Here is a 13889-nt window from a genome sequence, read left to right as displayed (position 1 = left end):
GATACATTTAGAAACAAAAAGTGTGCGTCTCACAGTGAGGGGCTACATCTTAGAAAACAGTGACTCTGAAAACAACTTAGAGGGTCATGATAAGATGCCATGCTAAGAAGGCTAACATAATCCTTGGATGTATAAGCAGAGGAGTATTGAGTAGGATAGAGAGGTGGCAGTATGTCTACGTATAGTGTTAAGGAGACCATTAATGGAGCCCAGCATCCAGTTCTGGTCTCAGTGCTTCAAAAAGGACGTTGAAAAATTGGGGTTCAGAAAAGAAGGTTCAGACGAATGATCAGAGGTGTAGAAAACTGTCTTGCAAAGGACGATTTAAGAAGCTCAATCTGTATAGTTTATCCAAGAGAAGATTAAAATCACGGTCTGAGTACCTACACAGGGAGAAAATTTCTGATTAAAGGGTCTTTAGTCTAGTATACAAAAGCATGACCAAGGCCAATGTCTGGAAAAAGAAACTAAACTAGAAATAAGGTATACATTTTAAATAGGGTAACTAACTGTTGGAACAAATTACCAAGGTATGTGGTGGATTTTCCATCACTTTAAGTCTTAAAATCAAGATTGAATGTCTTTCTGAAGATATGCTTTACCTCAGATTGAAGTTATGGGCTTGATGTAGGAATTACTGAGTAAAATTATAGGACTTGTGTTATACAGTGTCAGAATGGATAATCATAATGGTAATTTATGGTCTTAATATCTATGAATTCATAAATTGTTTAGATTGCAGAGTTTGTGTTTTGTCCTGATAGAAGATTGATATGAGTCAGATGTCAATAGATGTTTGTTTCTATGGTTAATGGGATTGTTAAAATGGCATGCTCTTTCTAATGTAAATACCTTGCTAGTATTATTTGATATACTACTTAATTTCAGTAAATATTACCTCAGTGGGATTGCATGGACTGTAAAATCAGCCCAGATTTTGGTCCAAAAAGTTTATAATATATTATTTGGAATCCAGTGTTTGTTAAAATTGGTACTTAATGTGTCTTGTATGCAGGCTATGCTAGTGAAATTTGGTTAATACAAAACGAATTTAATCTCCCATTATTTTAATCAGTAATAGTGATAAACTGATGACACCCATTGGAGCTGCAAAGCTTAATTTGAGTGTGTCTGTAATATTGACTTAACTCCAACGTCTAAGTAGATGCGGTTAGATTTTTCTAGTTAGTTTAACTAATAAAAGAAGCAGAAGAAATGTTGTAAGAATTACCATAACTATAGTCTTGTTTTGTGCTTCAAATAATAGCAAATTCAGAGAAACCGAAGTTATTTTCCTTTATTTGCAGGGAGTGAGGGAGAAGAATTTGACTGCAGAACAGCAAGTAGAGCCACCTGAAAGGTATGTCTCACCTCCTAGATTTAATCTAAATTACTTACATGGGAGAAGGGTGGTGGCTTTGTGCATCCTCTGCTGGAATCTCCGTGCTTACCCTTTTTGTAAAGGAAATAAGAAATATTTCTTGATCACACAACAGAATGTGAAATTGGGACTCTTTAGTTAAGAATTGTTTCTCAGAAATGGCATATGAAATGTCTGAAGTCTGTTAATATACACTTAGTGGAAAAGAAGGGAATGATGATAGATAAATTAATAACGATAGCAGTAGTTATACTAAATGAAAAAAGGATACATGAGAATAACATGATTTACAGACAACCACTTATTAGCCAGTACATGTCTTCCTACCAGCAAATGAAGACGGGAAATAAACAAAGTTCTTGCAATGTCACTCTTGTAGAGGGGGCTGTTTGGCTGGTGAGGCACTGTAATTTCCCTTCTCCAGGAAGTGTGGACAGTTTTTCAGCTAGCTGAACTAGATTTCTAATATTACCTTCGCTCCTTTGGCAATTCTATCAGGATTAGATGTTGTAGAAGTAAGGCATTTTGCAGTGAAGATGTTTCTCTTAGTTCATCTGGGTACTCTGTATGGTAGCAGCCTCACGTTTTTCTAATAGTTTGGAATGTGAAGCCTTGGTTTAAGGTGCTCTGAGCTGACCTACCACTTCCCGTGACATGACAGAAGTAACCCGCTTAGTGGACTAGCCTATGTGGTTCCACCTGTCCTACACTCGCACCTTCAGTTTTGGCTCATGATATTGAAGAGTATATTAACCTAGCAACCAATTGATGTATCAGTCCTGTTGTACACGTATGGTTACTACAGTGAGGTAGGGTTCTCTCTGAGGGAAGTTCTTTTGCGTGTGAACCAGTACCATTTTCTTAGTTAAAGAAAAGGAGGACTTGTGGCACCTTAGAGACTAACCAATTTATTGGAGCATAAGCTTTCGTGAGCTACAGCTCACGTCATCGGATGCATTCAGTGGAAAATACAGCGGGGAGATTTATATACACGGAGAACATGAAACAATGGGTGTTACCATACACACTGTAACCAGAGTGATCACTTACGGTGAGCTATTACCAGCAGGAGAGTGGGGGGAGGAGGGGAACCTTTTGTAGTGATAATCAAGGTGGGCCATCTCCAGCAGCTGACAAGAACGTCTGAGGAACAGTGAGGGGGTTTTCTTAGTTGTATCTCATGCTCTTTGTGGAAGGCAGCATGGCCTTATCAGATGCTTTGCTGTGTGTAACATACAGGACAAATTGCTGATTCATCCCTAGATGAGTCACAAGGCTCTGTTAGCCTTCAGAAGCTAGCCCTCACCCTCTTCAAGCAGTTCTGTGGGCCTTGGAAATGATTACCTGAGTTTTCCTCTATGATTTTTATAAGTCTCTGAACTTTCATAGCCTCAGTATCAGTTTCAGTTTAGCATTTCCCCCTCAAAACGGATTATTCTATAGCGGACATAGGATTTTTCTCACAAGATATCCTCTGCATGAAGATAATGAACTTGTACAAAGCCTGGCTTCTGTGGATTTCTACTCTTCTGCAGAAGGGATAATTACACCTTTTTTGATATTGTTTTTTTTGCAGGAGAGTCAATCCAATTGTATTAATTGATCAAGAGAGTCTGCACTCTAATCCATGGGTCTGTTTAGTTCTTGGGTGGCTCTTGATAAGAAACAAGGGAAGTCCCTTAGGATTTGTGCAGAAGTTTTCCATTTTTGAAATCTGGGTAAGGACTTGTAAGTCAGAGTCTTTCCTTTCGGGACAGAGGAATGACTTCCTCCGTAAGTGACAAACAGGTGTATGCAGAAAAGGTTACATATTTTGCATAAGAGTCTGAGTCAGGCTCTGGTGCAGGAGTAGTTAAATTGAGTAAAATATGACATTTCTAAAATTCTTGCTGCTCTTTTAAGTTTGGATAGTTAAAGGTTGAGCATCCAAGTGCTAGTTAGGCTTTAAGAGGCAACAGAGTGCTCTTCCATAGGTTCCCATCCAGAGCTGAAGAGATTATTCTGGAGCATCTAACAAGGTTAAACCAAGGCTCTGCCCTCATCCTCATGGGGACTTGACCTGGGGCTTAAAAGCCTTCATGTGTGCTTAAACCTGCCTTTTTAGTAGTCATCTGCTTGGCCAGAAGAAGAGCTTCAATATAGGATTTCTTTCCGTTGGGCACTTTTATCTCTCTCTTCATCTGGGCAAGGTATAATGCTTAATCTTGTTCCTTTTTCCTTACTTTCCTCGGGTAGTTTTTCCCCTTTCCACTTGGGTTAGAATATCTTTCCCCTTTGTTCTGTCCAGGCTTTTGGAATGAAAAAGAGAAAAGTCCATTACACTTTATAAAGCTCTTTGATGTATGTGTATCTGAAAAGAATTCTGGGATGTTAACACAATCAGAACTCCTCTTTGTTCTGTTGAGGGCCATATAAAAGATGCAATAGCTTCTAAGGCTTCTGTTTCTCACTGTCATGCTGCAGAAACTGGAGTCTCTGCCTTCTGTCAAGGTTCATTCCATAACAGTGGCAGACAGGTACCTTGACATCCTTTTATATCTTCTCTATGCTGAAATCTTGATGTGTCAGTGTTTGCATGTAATCTGATCTGTTCTCCCTCCCACGATACACCCATTCTATCTGGTGTCTCATTTGGTGCTGAATATTTCATTTGAAATGTCCACTGTCCAGGCTAACAATAAGGGATGTGGGAGAATAACATATTTTACTAGCTAACTTAATTTTTCCATCTTCCTCTCTGCTGGCTCAGACATCACACCTTGTGGAGTTGGGACTGTTTCTGATTGATTGATTTTTTTGATTGATTGACTCTCTTTTATGGTTATAGCTTTTTCTATTTAGCAATATTCTTATTGCTTGGGATGTCTATTTGACCAACACAAGACAACTTGAACAAGAACTTTGCTTTTTCCGGACTGTTGGTAGGAAGGTTTCTGTTCCAGCCCAGACTGAGGGTATAAGAGCTTAAAACAATTAAGTAATAAGAGTGCGCTCTAATCATAAACTGTTTATTTCTGTGCTAGCAATTTCACATACCCCAAATTCAGTACACCTGCATCCAATGGATTATATTCTGGAGTGGGAGGTGGTGGAGGTGGCAAGATGAGAAGGGAAAGAGGAGTACATTATGTATCTCAACCAGGACAAGAAAAACAGGTAAGAGAAAATACTTCAGTTAAATTGCTTTATTACAGTGGAATTTTTCAAAGCATGGATGCAATGAAACTGAAATATTTGGCTCCTAAGAGACTACACAAAAAATTAATAGTTACAAGCCAGTCATGTTTGTACATTGCCTAACACAATGAGGTCTGGACTATGATTGAAGCTCCTGGGTGCTGTGATAATACAAATAATAAATAATAATAGTTAATTCTGTTGGATATATAGGCCCAAGTCTTCAAAGAGCTGCTGATTTTGAATGCCTCAGTTTTGGTACTCAGCTTGAGACACCTGTCCCTGACTTTTCAGAAGTGCTGAGCCACTTCCATCTCCAGTTGAAAGTCAATAGCTACTCATCACTTCTGGAAATCAGGCCCTAGATTTCTGAAGTTGGGCACCCCAAATTAGAGGCTGCATTTGGAAACTTTGGCCATATTACTTTAGGAGTTCTTCCAATTGTATTGTAGGGTTTCCCTGCTATCAGCTGAATAAATCTATACAAGAAACACTGAGTAAATATGTCAGGGTAATATGTACAGTTTATTTTAAAGGATTAAAATATTAAATAAGGGGCAGTAAGCAAATAAACTATTACATAATTCTATCTTATATGACTTAATAGTATAGAACAAATCAAAATTTTGAAATGGAATAAAGCTGAAGACAACACTATATGTGCATGCAAAAATATTAAATATGTTAGAGATCTGTGAGTGACATTGACTAATGCTTCCCGGGTGCACAAATTAGCCACTCCCTCTTTATTTTTTTTATAATAAAAAATCAATTTAATAAAATGCATAAATAGTAGTACATGTCCACAGAATTATTTCTGTGTTTAGTGTCTCAAATATGTATAGTCCAAAGCATACAGTAAACTATACACTGCCTCTTTTGTCTTAAGTATAAAGTTATGAATCGTTAGACCAATCTTTTGACTGAACTGATGTAGAGAGAAAATCCAGCTGGATATTGGAGATCTTGGAGGGTATTTCTGTAGCACAATAAGAGAACTTAGTATAAAGATTTGATAGGTCTAATTTTTCATTAAATATGTTGAAATGAACCAGTATAGAAGTTGGGAACCCAAATTCCTTTGGGTATAAACACAGGGAGAAAGTTAGGTCTTAATTTATCCACACTTAATTGTTTCTGCATAGATACAAGTGCCACTAATGAGTTGTCATTAAACTATTTAAATCTTTATAATACCCAGTTTAATTTCAGCAGCTAAATACCTTAAAAGAAATGTCTTTATGCTTCAGTGGCTTCTGTGTTTGTTGCATAATTGTCTTACACCTTACCTTAACCTATGTGACATACCATGAAGTCAGACAGCATACTAGACCGGATTGACCACTGGTCTGATCCAGTGTGACAATTCTTGTGTTCCTAAAATAGGGCTTATGCCCTTTTGTGTCTCTGTGATGTATAAAGAAGGCCCGAAAGATTTGTGTGTGTGTGTTTTAAAAAAAGAACAAAACTTGCTTTCTGTGTTTTTTACCTTAGAAATATCAGAAACGTCAAGACTGGTCTTCCTTAGCTTTGCTAGAGGATTTCTTGCAAATCTCAGCATGTATTGAAATCCCACCTCTTAATTAAAGAGTAGGGAGGATCAACTAGCACAACTATCCTTTCTCTAGAATTTTGGTTATTAAAGTTAAATGATGTTCCTTTCCATTTAAAACTTGTTTTTGTTGTTAACAACTCAGACTCTCTTTCATTCTATGTTATTTTTATGGCACATCCTATGGGCAATGGTTGAATTAGCAACTTTGAGACAGTCTTCCCTGTTCTACCTACTGTACACATGATGATCATGGCATACCCATGGAAAGTGCCTGCCAAAGGTTAAAAATGTTCTAGTAGACTAGGGTGGGGGGTTGGATATACATTTTATTTTAAATTTGACTTTGCTGCTTTTAATTTTGTATAGATATTAGAGGGGGAAATGTAGTTTCTAATGTAGAATAGAAAAATAACTAAATAAATGTACAATTTTAGGAGGCGGAGGCACCAGTACTACCCAAAATACCCTTACCAATTAATACTGTATCACTGCCTAACTTCAGCTTTGGCGCCCTTGCCAGTACTAATGTGTCGTCATCACCAATCACTAATACACAACCAGTGATTAACAAGGTAATTTTTTACATTGTATGTACTTAAAACTTTACAGGATTAGAATTGGTTTGTCTTGTTCATTCACCGTGTTGCCTATTAGATATGTTCTTAGTGGTATTAAGGGGTAGACTAAGTAGTGTTAGTTTATGTACAGCTGAGTAAATGAGGGCCATTATATTCTGATGTGTAATAAGATTGCTGAAAGATTTTGATGTAGTTTCACAAAGTTGATGGATTAATTATTGGATAATACAGACGTATGGCATCTGGAAGTGCTCTGGAAAGCCTGTTATTGTTACAGTATGCCAAGATTTATTCAACAATTTACAAGTACCATAAATGGCATTGGAAGCATCAGTAGGAAAGAAATGTCATCACAATAATTAGTGTATATAACTGCAATAAAAATAAACATTAAAAATGTCTAGAGACATTTTAATATTTGTGTACAGTTTTTAAAAAAGAATTGGAGACCCATTTATTTATGGAGGACCTTGTATATGTTGAGTTAAATTTAAGGTTGTTTAGGTGTCTTGGCTGCATTTTTGTACCTTAACATATTTGAATATGTTTTCAGTGTAACCTCAACTCTGAATTTTCTGAGTTTATACCATATGGTTTTGGAATAATTAAAACATGACTCTGATATATTTTACCATAAACTGCTGATATGTACTCTGAACCTTAATTGCATTTCATCATAGTTCTTGTCTGGGAATGATAAATGTCAAAACTAGCTTTCCGAAGTTCAGTGCAGAACTCCTGATATTTTTATAGCCTTAAATAGTTACTGGTTTTTCTTTCAACATATTTTTTTTTTAGATAGTCCTAATATTTTTATTTTTGAAAATTTAGGTGCAACCAGCAAGTAATGCTAGCAGTCCTGTGTTCAGATTTTCATCTCCAATTGTAAAATCTACTGAGGCAGAAGTGCTACCTCCACTGTCTGTAAGTAATGCATGTAGAAACTCTGCTGTCCTTGAAGCTTTTGCTGTGGGCTTAGCAAAACATTTCAAAACAGTAAAGTGGCATTCGTGGCAAATAATGATAAAAGGAACATATGTTTCGATATTCAGTTGGATGCCAAATAAATTGTATGCTAGAGAATTGAAGTCTGAATTTGTACTTCTGTGTTAGACTGAATTAAGATTTCTTCCTTTTGGCATTGAAAAGATCTTTTTTTTTTCCCCTTCCCCTTCTTCAGATTGGGTTTACATTTAGTGTTCCTGTTGTGAAATCAACACAAGCTTCTGGATCCAGTGACACTCCAGTGCCACTTCTGATTAGCCCAGGTAACTAAAAATCCAGTATTTCAGACCTGAAATGTTTTATTTTTTCTAGCACTAGATCTGGCTGGTGGGCATATCCTAGCTGAACTGTCTTACCCCACCATCTGCATTCTCTCAGATGGGGATCATTTTCCACCAGATATTGGAACTAGTGTGTCACCAGGAGGAGTTTCTAGAACAATCATCCCACTCCCAGCCCTCACTCTCAATCTTCCACTTTTCCTCCTATAGGCTGCTATTTTATCCTTTTGTGTTTCAATCACAATGCCTAAGTAATGATTTTTAACGTGTTTGGTTTATCTTGAGACTTGAAATTTTATTTCTTTGACTTGTTCCTTCTGAAAGCATTAATAGTTCCCAACCACAACCTTAAATACTTCTCTGTTGCAAGGGATGTTTTTTTATTTACATAGCCAGGGTTTCTTCTGGCATAGTGTGTTATATGAAAATGCCACTGAAATGTTATCATGTAAAGCATACTTTAATCTGTGCATAAGTTATGGGGACACTGTAAATTTAAACCACACTACTGTTGGAAAACTTTATATACTATTGTTACAAGCAGCAACTAAGATTACTGTTGTGAAAGGTTATAGAGAAAAAATTCTTTTAGTTTAACTTCTTGCATTTGATAGCATTTTTTTTTTTTTAAATATTCAGTTTCCTCTGTTAGTGGGTGTCTTTCACACAGCAAATGTTAGAACTTTTTTTCTTTTTTTTTTTTTTTTAAGATAGGAAAACCAGATTTTTAAACTACAAAAACTGGCAGGGAGACTCCAGGGCCCTGAAAGTATATTTGACTAATTTTTTTTTAAATTGACTATTTCAGATTGTTTGTTTGTTTTAAAATGATGTCAAATGCACATCTTACACACTAAGGAATTTCAGAACATTTGCTGTGCTGTAGTTACTGCACATGAAAGTCCTGTTATTAACTTATTCCCTTCCCTTCTGTCTTAATAGCTCTATTCCATCAAAACTGGGGTAAATTCCCAGATTTTTTAGGAACTCTTTCTAAATGTCATTTATTAAAACTACATATTTGTGCCACCACAGTTCAGGTTGTCTCACCATTTTAATGATGAAATCCTATCTTGTGGTATTTATAATTTAGCTATAGAAATTGTCTTACCAGAACTTTGGCACATATGGCCCCAGTCTAGCAGTACAAAAACTAACAAAAAGTAATAAAAATTGATGTGACATTTAAAAAAGTGAGTGGATTAAAAAGTAGTTTACGGTGCACTTTGTGTCAGATCAATCATACAAATACTATATTTATAGTCCAAGAGACTGAAGTCTTCTGTCCATAAACAGGCAAAATAATAGCAGTGTGACAGGCAGATCTTTCTCTAAGTATAAAATTTTGGTAGCTTGAAAGCAACTCTTTTTCTCTCCTTTTGAGTCTTCCTCTTTCCCATTCCCACTCTTAATTGCAGGCCCTAATAGTTTGTTTTCAGTGATAGTAAGGAAGAAAAAAATCTTGGGGAAAACTGCAACAGTGGATGTTAATACTACTGCATATGACTACAGTAAAAATGAAAATCAGAAATTCTGCTATTTCTACATTTCTTTTCAGCCTCAAGTGGAACAAAATGTTAAAATATCAAAAAAAAATTGTGGAACAAAAAGTTCTGAAAAATTGATTCAGAAGCGGCAAAACGTTTTTACATTTCTGCATTTTTGATCAGAACAAAATGCTTTGATATTCCCAAACTGAAACCTTTTGTTTCAGTTCAGTTCAATGTTAAGTTGCATCTCCTTCTGGTGCTGCATTGTCTCATTGGATTTGTCGTTTGGGTGCCTCCTGCCTTCATTCTCTCTTAGAGACTGGGCTCTCTAGCCATCCTATATCTCTCATGATGCATCATATGGCCCAGTCACAGGAGAGACTGGCATGGGAGCCTAACGCATAGGAAAGAATGGAGGCATGATAGATCCAAACTACAACGCTCATGGGGCAAGGTGGCAGGATAGGAGGATGCAGTTTAATCTTGAACTGACTGTATAAACCAAATGTTTTGGTTCATTTCAACAAACTGAAATATTTTTATTTGGCATGAACTGACCCAGAGTGAAATATTTTCCTGTTGGGGAAAATATAAATAAAAAAAACTAGCAAAATCAGGTTTTTTTCTATGAAAAATTTCAGTTTTACAGAAACTGCATTTTCTGTGGTTATTTTTAAAAAATGGTTTTTTTAATGGAAATTTCCAAATGGAAAATAAGCTCTACATCCAACCTCTCTTTGCAGGAGTCTGCATTAATTTTATTATGCTTGTCAACTAAGTTGAAAGTGAGAGGCTGTGTAAATGTTTCTTGAAAGTAGAAAGTAACTTTGTAATTATACATAAAAAGTTGATTGGACTTGTATAGTTCTTGTAATAATACACGCATACATAAGTTTCTATCTTGTGTGAACATAAAATTTTAAATCAAATTAAATCAAAATTAAATCAAATCTTGGAAAGTAGGAAGACTTTTGAAAACTTTATATTTTTGGGAGGGATGGAAGAAGGAAATAACCTTTTGATTCACTTTCTCCATGAAAGTAGTAAACTTTCTGTTTAAAGGTAGCACTGCTGTAAATAGCACCAGCAATAAGAGGAAAGAAAAGGAAGAGTACGATGGCGCCTTCAAGCCTGCAGAAGTCCTGAAAGAAGGGAGTGTACTGGATATTCTAAAAAGCCCTGGTGAGATAATGGATTCCATTTTAAAAGAATTTACAGTAAAACCTGGACTAGTATGCAGCGTTGCAGTTCTAGAGAAACTTTAATTAAATCATTCATCTAAGATGAAGTTTTGCTGACAAATTGAAAACAAGCTCAGTGTTGAAAGACTGAATGGAAGTCCATTGTGGTCCAGGACTCCAATATTAACTATGGAAAAAAACACAAGGGTGGATGGTGTAAAGCTTTTTTACAGTGGCTTTACCACTTCTGTTTTTATGGTACTGGAGTCCTCCCCTATCCTCAGGACCCCCATGTAGATCTCCTGTTGTGTGGTGTGATGAATGAGGGCTAAAAAGAGTTCCTCAAAGGAGCTAATGTAAATGTGCCTGATTTTGTGTTTATATTTTTCTAGACTTTACTTCTCTGAAGACACACGCCCCTACAGCCACACAGCCTGTTTCAACAAGCACAGAAGTTTATACACGGCCTGCAATAAGTAATTTTTCTGCAGGTTCATTGGGATTTAGAGAGACCTCTAAACAAGCTTCATCATATTGGCGCTGTGACACGTGTCTCTTACAAAACAAGGCAACAGACAACAAATGCGTCACCTGTCAAGCTGCTAAAGTGCCGACAGCAGACCCTGCTAAACAGAGTGGAATGTTGACTCTAAGCAGCACTGTTAAATCAACTGCTCCTGCCACAGGAACACTGGGCTTTGGAGACAAATTTAAAACAGCAGCAGGAACATGGGATTGTGATACATGTCTAGTCCAGAATAAACCTGAAGCTACAAAATGCGTGGCCTGTGAGACACCAAAGCCTGGAACAGGAGTAAAGCCTGCTCTGACATTGCCAGTGGTCACAGAAAATACAACAGTGGCTTCCTCTCCTAGCTGCACTGAAACTACAGTCACTTTGGGGTTTGGAGACAAATTCAAAAAGCCGAAGGGTTCTTGGGACTGTACAGTGTGCCTTGTGTCAAATAAGGCAGAAGACAGTAAATGTGTAGCTTGTCAATGTGAGAGACCAGGTACGAATTTTTTTTTTTTTTTTTGTATTTTAACTGTCCATGCTTGCTTAAATATTTTTTTTAAAAGCCTTTGTCTTTAAAAAAAACATTCTGTTGTATTTGAAGCTTAAAGTATAGAACATTGAATATTCTGGTTTTAAAATTGAGGATTAAGGTTAATGTATAAACTCTTTAACACATCTGTCTCTTATGACTTGTATCTAAATATTTGATTCTGTTTTCTGGTTACCATTTCTTCCAAGTTTCTGCTTGTGGGCCACTGCTTTGGAACTAGCATCTGGTTCTCCTCATTGCCTGGAATGAAGTAGTTCTGCCCCAAAAGGTTACGCTTCCCTAAGCTGTAGCTCATCTTCCAGCACAAGTTGATAACTTAGTTAAACTCCTTTTGCAAGACAAATGACTCATTCTCCTATGGCGTTTGTAGTACTGCATTATAGAGAGGAGAAGGAAACCACATTGTCTTGAACTGTGGTTCCAAAAAGTCTTCAAAAACACATTTACAGATGTACCAATGTGTACTCATCAGAGAATGAAGGTAGGAATGGACTTCTAGTTTATATCCTGGCAGTGTGTCCACATTCCTTTTATGTTTAAGTAACTGTCAGTCCATTAGTGGAATGTCTCTTGATTTCTAGATGGCAGGGGAGAGCTTCAGCTATATAGTCTTCATTAATATAAGCACATAGCTATTTTGTTATGAATGAGAAATAACAAGAATTTGTGCTATGAGCTGGGGACATATCAGTTGGAAAAGACCTAGGTACATTGGTCGATCACTGGATGACTATGTGGCCGTTAAAAAGGCTGATGCAATCCTAGGATGCATCAGGCAAGGTATTTCCAGTAGAGACAGGGAAGTGTTTATTACCATTGTGCAAGGCACTTGTGAAACCTCATCTGGAATATTGTGTGCAATTCATGTTTAAAAAAGGTGAATTCAGACTGGAACAAAAGCAGAGCAGGGCTACAAACATGATAGAGGAATGGAGAACCTAACTTACAAGAGGAGACTTAAAGGATGTGGCTTGTTTAGCCTAACAGAACGAAGCCTGAAGGGAGATGTGATTGTTCTCCATAAATATATCAAAGGGATAAAACACCAGGGAAGGGGAGGAGTTATTTAAGGGCCAATGTTGGCACAAGAACAAATGGATATAAACTGGCCGTCAAGTTTAGACTTGAAATTAGACAAAGGTTTCTAACCATCAGAGGAATTAAGTTCTTTAACAGCCTTCCAAGGGGGGTAGTGGGGGCATATAAAACCCAACTTGTTTCAAGACTGTCTTTGATGAGTTTATGGAGATGATGGTACAATGAGGTTTGTTATAATGGCATATGGCCCATTCGCAACTACTATTAGCAAATATCTCCAGTAGCAGAGATGGGGGTAGGTAGGGCTTTAAGTTACTACAGAGAATTCTTTCCTGTGTGTGTCTGGTGCATGTTGCCCACCTGCTCAGGATCTGATTGCCATATTTGGGGTCAGGAAGGAACTTTTCCCCAGGACAGATTGGCAGAGACCCTGGGGATTTTCGCATTTCTCTGCAGTGTGGGGCACAAGTCACTTACTGATCTGAACTAGTGTAAATGGTGGATTCTCCGTAACTTGAAGTCTTTAAATCATGATTTGAGGACTTCAGTAACACAGCCAGGGCCTATTACAGGAGTGAGTGGGTGAGGTTCTGTGGCCTATAATGTGCAGGTCAGACTAAATAATCATGGTGGCTCCTTTTGGCCTCTGAGTTTGAGAAGCTACGTACACATACTTTCATTTTTATGACAGTTGAAGAGAACCACTCTTCCGTGCAAAATCTTTGAGCTCTTTATAAATATGTTTTGACCCTGACTGCATCTGATTTTTGTGTGTAGTGTATTTATATGTCTAAAATTAATATTAATATATATGTTTTGAGTTTTATTTATAATTTTATGCACCTGACTGCCACATGGCTACTTTCAGTAAAGTGGGTGGGAGCAGAATGAAGGGAGATGCACTGAAATAAGGCCATCTATCTTTAGGCATAAAACTAGGAACATCTCCAAGTTGGGGCACCTTTTGCAGGAATAGGCATCCATAGAGAGAGCGACTAGCTCGCCCACCCTCCTGGCCTAAGCGATGGCCAGAGAGCTAGAAAAAGGGAATCACATTAAGGGTTTGGAAGTGGGGGGTGGGTCTGTAGACCACTAAGCCAAGACTCCAAACTGACTATTGGCCAAGGCTTAGTTTG

General features: G+C 37.3%; 1 protein-coding gene across 7 annotated transcripts in view; it reads left to right on the top strand.

Moving 5' to 3' along the window:
* The window catches only part of NUP153 (nucleoporin 153), a 62679-nt gene that overhangs the window by 36633 nt on the left and 12157 nt on the right, over positions 1 to 13889 (top strand). For 4 of the 7 annotated variants that reach the window (XM_073331994.1, XM_073331999.1, XM_073331993.1 and 1 more), the window contains 7 exons: positions 1308 to 1360; positions 4405 to 4537; positions 6548 to 6685; positions 7523 to 7615; positions 7872 to 7959; positions 10509 to 10649; positions 11041 to 11661. In XM_073331994.1, coding sequence (XP_073188095.1) covers positions 1308 to 1360; positions 4405 to 4537; positions 6548 to 6685; positions 7523 to 7615; positions 7872 to 7959; positions 10509 to 10649; positions 11041 to 11661 — 1267 coding nt within the window. The remainder of the gene's footprint in view (positions 1 to 1307; positions 1361 to 4404; positions 4538 to 6547; positions 6686 to 7522; positions 7616 to 7871; positions 7960 to 10508; positions 10650 to 11040; positions 11662 to 13889) is intronic. The other 3 variants (XM_073331996.1, XM_073331995.1, XM_073331998.1) reach the window with 3 other exon arrangements.

This window comes from Lepidochelys kempii, chromosome 2, assembly GCF_965140265.1.
Source record: "Lepidochelys kempii isolate rLepKem1 chromosome 2, rLepKem1.hap2, whole genome shotgun sequence".
Classification (NCBI taxonomy): Eukaryota; Metazoa; Chordata; order Testudines; family Cheloniidae; genus Lepidochelys; species Lepidochelys kempii.
The sequence above is the reverse complement of the archived record's forward strand: the minus strand, read 5'-3'. Positions and strand labels throughout refer to the sequence as shown.